Source organism: Chrysochloris asiatica, unplaced genomic scaffold (genome assembly GCF_000296735.1).
Source record: "Chrysochloris asiatica unplaced genomic scaffold, ChrAsi1.0 scaffold00165, whole genome shotgun sequence".
Classification (NCBI taxonomy): Eukaryota; Metazoa; Chordata; class Mammalia; order Afrosoricida; family Chrysochloridae; genus Chrysochloris; species Chrysochloris asiatica.
The window spans coordinates 2,883,829-2,891,738 of NW_006408683.1; the positions used below are offsets into that span (position 1 = coordinate 2,883,829).

General features: G+C 41.5%; 1 protein-coding gene and 1 pseudogene across 1 annotated transcript in view; one reads left to right on the forward strand and one right to left on the reverse strand.

Moving 5' to 3' along the window:
- Nucleotides 1-7,910, reverse strand: part of CNST (consortin, connexin sorting protein) — a 170,608-nt gene that overhangs the window by 79,578 nt on the left and 83,120 nt on the right. The window contains exon 4 of the mRNA XM_006871269.1: nt 6,443-6,465. Coding sequence (XP_006871331.1) covers nt 6,443-6,465 — 23 coding nt within the window. The remainder of the gene's footprint in view (nt 1-6,442; nt 6,466-7,910) is intronic.
- Nucleotides 1,064-4,703, forward strand: LOC102824770 (annotated as a pseudogene).

Sequence of the window (7,910 nt, forward strand, 5' to 3'; positions counted from 1 at the left end):
AACCCTTGTAGGAATTTTAGTTTTAAATTTACCTTTGTTTCAGGTTTCTTTACCCACTAGGAACACACACAAAGAAGGAAATTGTGTTTTGGTCCATGTGGTAATCTATGATTGTTTTTCCTTTCCTGAAGGAAGTTTTTTGTTTGATATCTTGTTAAGAAGAGATACATTGTTTTTTAGGTGTCACTCATACAACTCTAAACACAAATTTGTCTAAATATCTGTCAATATATTTAGAGAATCAAGTACTCAAAAACAATAAAATGACAGAAAAATTCTTTACCCAGACCCATCTGATCCACTCTGAACAGAACCGACTACCATCTCTTCCTGGTACTGAACTCTTCAAAGCCCAGAGATTACCTTCACCTCTCTCCTGGGTGAGATCCCCAGTTTACTGTGTCTGGTATCTCCCAGTTCCTTGAATTACTCCCTTGTTTTGGTAGAATCCATCCTCTAGTGGCTTCCTGAAAATGGATATAGAGGAGATACCACAGACCCTGAGGTGGGAACATCCTTGGTATATCTGAAGGATTACTAGGCCAGTGAAAAGGAGTGAATAAGAAGGAGAGGATTAGAACTAAGATCTGAGAGGTACCAGGGACAGATCATGGAGAGTCCTGTAGGTCATGGTGAGGATTTTGGTTTCACTCTGAATGAAAAGGAAAGCATTTAGAGGGTTCTAGACAGTGGAGTGGTATTATCTGACATACATTTCAGCTGGTTGGGTGAGGGAAAAAGTACGTAAGGGGTGAATTCAAACAAAGTATCTGGTCTGAGAACAGGAGGTATGGAGCTGCCATTTAAGAGGAGAAAGACTAGGAAAACAGAATATTTGGGAGAAAAATCAAAGTTTAATTTTAGACGTATTAAGTTTGAGATGTCCATCACACATATCAGACATTCTGATATTAAATGCAGAGTTCAGGGAAGAAAGAGGACAACCACCACATGCCTGGTTGAAATCACCCAGGGAATGAGTATAGATTAGAAGAGATAAAAACTGAAAGCTGAGTCACTTTCTAGTAAAATATTTGAGACCAGCAAATGAGTCTGGGAAGGCATGGTCAGTGAGCACAGAGGGAAAAGAGCAGTGTCCGAAAAGGTAAATAAAGTACTTAAAAATAGAACAAGATATCAACGTGCCAAACACTTTAAACAGCTCCAGTAAAAAGAAAACTGAGAATCAAGCCTGGATTTGGACACCATGGAGGCCACTGGTGATCTTTACACTGCGATACTGGAGGAGTAGGGGTGATGCAAAGATGAAACACGCCCAGCTGCTAACAGAAAGTTTGAGTCCACTCAAGGCACCTCAGGAGAAAGGCCTGCTGCTGACACACCAGCCACTGGAAGCCCTCAGGAGCACTGCTCTACTCTGCACACAAGGTCATCATGAGTCAGTGAGCTCTACAGCAACTAGTTTGTTTAAAAATCTTGACAACCAAATGCAATGTGTGATCCTTGACTAGATTCTATATGAAAAGATAGTTATAAAAAACAACCATGAAAAAATTTGAGGGAAATTTAAATTGTTTCACAAGGGTAAGTCTAAAAATATTGCTAAAAAATAACAACAAAACAACCTTAACAGGAAAAACAAAATGTTAAGCTATTGTTTCTTCACATATCCTCCACCTAGCTCTACACACTTCTGAAGGTGGTGTTTCCATCTCTCTAACCCTTCCCCAGAAGTCCTGATGTGGCACTGTAGGATAAGCACTGGCCTGTTAAACTAAAGGTCACGGTTCACCCCCACCAGCAACTTCTTGGAAACCTTATACAGCGTCGTTAGGAGTCAGAACCAACTCAGCAACACTTAACAACAACAACAACCTTTCCCCAAAGTATTCTGTGCTCTTTGACTTACAACACATCAAAACAGCAGTTTTGGCATCCTTGAGAGACTCAAATTGTGTTCTTTTGAAATGTTGTTTGAGTTTGGGGAACAAAAGGAAGCCTTAGGGGCCAAGATGAGGGCTGTAGGGTGGATGGGAACTTCCAGTAGAATAGCTTTTGTTACCTTGGCAAATGTGCGGGTACACTGTCATGGTAGAAAAATTTCCTTGGACAACTTTCTAGCCTTCTTCTCAGTTGTCAATTTCCTTAAAATTTCATAAGACCCCATAATCATCCTGTCCTTTGAGGTTCCCCCCCCCAAAAAAAAACAGTCACCAGAACCTTCTGAGCCAATCTCTCTGCCTGGAATTAAACTGGCTCAGCAGCATCCCTCAGAAGCCACTTTTCTAACTGGACTTCTCTTTTATGGAAGGCACTGGCACCTTAACAAGAGTAAGACAAATGTATCACTGAAAAACTTGTCTGCAGGCATCCAATGAACAGTGCTGATATAATATTATCATGTAGGTTATGCAAAAGAGTACCCTTGTTTTGGGGAGTAAAGAGTATAAGTATTTAAGGGTTACATTCCATAATGTCTGCATCTTATCTTAAAAAATATTTTAATGAAAAAAAAAATTGTGTGTGTGTGTGAGAGAGAGAGACAGAAAGAAGCAGAGAGAGAAAAAAATTTGGGAAAATGTCAATACCTGGTGAATCAAGGTGGAAGGCACAGTGTAAGGGTAGAAAATTACTAAAATGAATATAAAAGCAGATCCATTCCCCCAGGGAGGTTATAAAAGGTTGGTTCTTTTTTTTTTTTTTAATTGGGCTGATCAAGGTAGTCATCATATAACTCCTGTTGCCTGATGTATCAACTTACTAAACTTTGGCATCTCTGTCTTCTTTTCCAGCAAGCCATCTCTGAATTAGCGGCAGTGAGTATATAGTTATAACACTTAATATTCAGCTTTTACTGTGTACCAAGCACTATCTTAAATGCTTTTATGTTCATGATCACATTTAGTCCTTTATATAAAATTGAATGCCACTTAGCTTTCAGGGGTAAACCAAACAAAGCCCACACCCAAACCACCACTGCATTCTCTAAACTATTTTCCAAGAGAGAAGAGATTGCTGAGATATTTAAAGAGCATAGTTTACAGGCCTCGGCAAACTGATATGTGGAAATTGGCTTTGAAACATAAAATAATTAAAGAACATTCAGGCATGACTGAGACCATTATCATCATACTGCCTAAAAACATGATTTTCTTGGCCACAGGATGACCTGTCAATAGAGAAAATATTCTTCGTTTAATGTAACAACTTATGCCTTGAAAAACATCTGTCCATACTTGTTATTTCTATTACTACTCCAAATCTTGTTTACTGAATTTTCAAAATGAAATCCTATAGAAAAGTTCAAAGAATAGTAACATCAACTTTTCACCTGTTGTTTGTTGTTGCTGAGTTGTTAAGTGCCAAAGAGTTGGTTCCGAACCAGAAAGACAGTGCTGTTAAATAGTTCTGACTCATAAAGACCCTGTCTAGGGTTTCCAAGGAACGGCTGGTGAGTTCGAACCACCAACCTTGTGATTCAAACAACTATGCGGTCTAGTGCTTATCTTATAGCACCACACCAAGACCTAGATTTGTCAATTGTTCCATTGTGCCAAATGCTTTCTCCATCTCTCTCCTTCATATTTTTGTTAGTAAGGTACTTTAAGTACATTACAGGTATTATGACACTTCGTAATATGCTTGCTATACCTGCATATCCCCAAATAAGGATACTCTCCTCTAAACCTATAATGTCACTAACCCCAAGAAATTAAGCACTGGTACAATAAAATATTTAATATACAGCTCATATTCAAATTTCCCTCAAGATGTTAGAAAACAGATGCAAGATGCAGCAAATGGAATAAACAAATTCTAGCCACATCTAGTATTATAAAGAACTAGTTTTGTGAGGGCATTTCAATGCCACCATTTACAACAGACGATGGTTATACTCAACTTTCTAAGTCATTTGGAAGATGAAATAACAGTGAGTGCGAATACCCTTCTAACTCGAACCACTGCACACACGTAACAAAGGCTGAAAGGTCTCAACTATGGCATTAGTAACTTTTACTGGCCAAAAAGCAGCACATACTTTCTCAAAGGCATCCTTCAAGTCAATAAAGAAGGTAAAAATAAATCCGTAAGAATATACATGCTGGGTGCCTGCCGTGTCTCCGAACCAGCAGGCCCTGAATCGAGCCATGAGGGAGCTGGACCAAGAATGACAGAAGCTGGAGACCCAGGAGAAGAAAATCATCACAGACATTAAGAAGATGGCCAAACAGGGTCAGATGGATGCTGTGCGTATCATGGCCAAGGACCTGGTACGCACCCGGCGCTACGTGCACAAGTTTGTGCTGATGCGGGCCAACATCCAGGCCGTGTCCCTCAAGATACAGATGCTCAAGTCCAACAACTCAATGGCACAAGCCATGAACGGCGTTACCAAGGTGATGGGAACCATGAACAGACAGCTGAAGATTCCCCAGATCCAAAAGATCATGATGGAGTTTGAACGGTAGGCAGAAATCATGGACATGAAGGAGGAGATGGTAAATGATGCTATCAATAATGCCATGGGTGACGAAGATGACTAGGAGGAGAGTGATGCTGTTGTGTCCCAGGTCTTGGATGAGCTGGGACAGAACCTGACAGATGAACTTTCCAATCTCCTCTCAATAGGGGGCTCAATCAGTGTGGCTGCTGGTGGGAAGAAAGCAGAGGCTGCAACCTCAGCCCTGGCGAATGCAGATGCACACCTGGAAGAACGGCTCAAGAACCTGCAGAGGGACTAATTGACCCCTCCCCACCCTGCTACCCTTGCGGGGCCATGGGTGGTCCAGCTGGAATAAAGAATGGACACTAAAAAAAGAATACACATGCTTCTCCTTCGGGACAAAAGCTGTTTTACTTTTTAAAAAAGAAAAATTACTCATAGCTCATTGCCAAAGTAAAAATAAATTAAATTAAAAGGAAAACTGTCTCTATTCAAATATGTACCATTATTTAAAATGAAATGCAGCTAAAAAATACATTGCTTTTTCCTGCATTAGCTTTTGTGTAAAAAAGCTCCCTCACCTCTGTCCTAAAAGGTCGTCCAGTCTCCCAAGTTTTCTATCTTCTATGTTACCTCCCCAATCATTGAAAGAGCAATCTATTTTTAAAAGATTCAAATTCGATTCTGACACTCCCCTAATTAAAAACACCCAGCTCCTAAAATAAGACCTTATGTCACCAGCTATCCAATCTTTCCTCCTATCTTTTCCATCTGAATCTTCAACATCCAGCCATCCCTTTGTACAGGTGTGTCTTTCTTCATGTACCAGCTTACGGTTCATCTACTGAACTCCTACACATTCTTCAAAACCCACGTCAAGAGTTCCCATCTTTGCCTACAAGACAAAGTTCACTCATTTTGTACAATCTCTGAACTTTAAATATATGTCTTCTCTAACAATGAATACAGAATTTTGCAATTAACTATCTACATACCTGTTTCACCTATTCCATAGTGGCTCTTTTAAAAACTAAAACCAAAATGCTGTCTGCTTGATTCTGACTCACAGCAACTCTACAGGATTGAGTGGAACTACCCCATAGATTTTCTAAGGCTGTAAATCTTTTTTAAATGTTATATTGTGAATTATGTGATGATTTACATGGGAGAATATTAGCTTTACATTCATCCTATCATATATTGCCCCCCCCCCCAATTTGTCAGCACACAGCCCCCCTCCCTCTCTGGGTCTAAAGTCCTCAGACGCTCGATCTCTCCACATCACCGTCTCTGCCTCCATCTCTGGTGGCACTGCTTCTCTGGGTAGGGTCCCGCTCTCCACTCTTCTCCGTTGATGGTCCCAGGGACCTCCGCTCCTGGACTGCAAAGTCAACCTTTACATTTCCAACCCTCACAAGCAATCCTGATAACAACTATTCACTATTGTATCTCAAGAAACCTATCCACATCTATCATTAGCCCTGCCCAGACAGACTGGATACTACTCAGTGGAGATTCTACCTTGTTCCACACCATCTGGATCTAGGTTCCCTCTTGAAAGCTTGTAAGTCAGTCACTTCTTGCCTCTGTAGCCCCCGTTCCCCCATTGTAGGTAGCCAATGTTCAAGTTGCCCATCCCTGACTACTCTGTATATGGAGGGGGTGGGAATGAGCCTCGCTGTAGGTGTAGGTCAAGTTCATCAAATTGTATCAGATTACTCTTTTTTCCCTCTTCTTTCTTCTTCTAGTTGAGCTCTGATCATCCAGTTATTGAAGCCAGGTCAAGTGGGTATTATTTGCAAGTGTAGGTGTTCTTATACATATGCCATCTCTTCTTATCATCTGGATGTTTCACTCTCCACTCCAGTCCTGCGTGGCTATGCCACTGACTGTGGGCCCAAGAGTCCCCAGATCTTGCCACACTGCTGGCCCGCCAGGTCTCCACTCAGGTTCACAGGAGTCTACTAAACATTGTAGGGCTTAGCTCGCAGCTTCATTGCTGTTATGCTGTAAATCTTTATGGAAACAAACTGCCACATCTTTCTTCTGTGAAGTACCTAGTAGGTTCAAACCACCAACATTTTTGTTCACAGCTGGGTACTGTTCTAATTTAACCACTGTACAACCAGAATTCACTTTTCATAGAATATACCCTACTTATTAATCTTTCCCAGTATCGGGTATCATTCTTGGCACAAAATTGGTACTAAGAATTTGACATATTGACTCTTACTTGTACACAGTTTAACCACTATATAAAAGGAGTTACTGGCGAGGCTTGATGGTGGCTAGGGTGGAGGTGCAGTGAAGGTCACGGTCAGCAATAACACAGATTACCAGGCAGAGCAGATCCAGGGCAGGGCTCCAAAACTCAGAACCACAGAGATAGGAATATTTCAAAAGTTTGAAGGCTTGTAGCCTGTGGAGTTTGGAACTGAAATAAAAAATTGTGTACTTTTGAATCTGCCGGGCCGGGCTCAGAGGCCCAAGCAGACATCCTGGGCGAGACCAAGCGACAGAACGAAACAGGGGGAGCAGAAACACCATGAAAAAACACTGCGGGAACCTTGGAACAAAGGTGGACAATATACTTTGTCAGTTTTGCTTTGTTCTGATTTTCTTTTTTTCTTTTGTATCTGGTAATTGGCACGCTCACTGGTTGCCCACCTCCATTCTGGTGAAGAGAGGGAGAGCATGAGATGAGTGGCCACCCCCACCCTCACCACTGGTGGGTTCTTCTGCCACACATGCGCACAGATGCTCAGCCCAAATGGAGGCCTTGAACTTTTATTATGTTCCCTTTTTGTTCTGTTTTTTATCACGGGAAAGAGTAGGAGAGTGCTGAAGGGAGAGAAGGAGAGTTTAAAGGCAAAACATGCCAAAGGTTGGATTGGAGCCTGGCAACTTGGAATCTCTTGGGCAGCTCTGAAGGCAGGAACTTAGGACTTTAAAGCATGCCTGAAATGGAGCCAGAGATGATGACGTGGAGCAATGGAGCAACTGGAGACTTTAGATCAAGAGAGGGAAAGCGACGGTGTGCTGAAGACCTGGGGGCACGGGGGAAGGATCCCATGAAAGGGATTGTAACTATGGGAATGAGACGATATACAATAGAATGAATGTAAAACTAATGTTCTCCCATGTAAACTATCATATAATTCACAAAAAAAAGCATATTCATATTAAGCTACAGTTGTTGTTTTTTTCCCGTCTGTTTCTTCTCTCCCTCCTCTCCGTTTTCTGTGATTAGAAAGTGCAGTATTCAGTCTTGTTTTTGTTGGTGCTGCTATTTTTTTCCTCTCATTTCCCCTCCCCGCTGACTGGTGTTGTTTTGCTGTTATATGTCCCCCAACCCTTCTTCCTTTGAGGACTCTTTGTCTCCCTATATTACACAAGAAGAGTCAGCAACTGCTGCCATATAGCCAAGCTACAATCACACTCTATAAAACACCAAAACCCAGGCAAGAACCAATACCATCTGCCATATACCAGGGAAACAGACAAC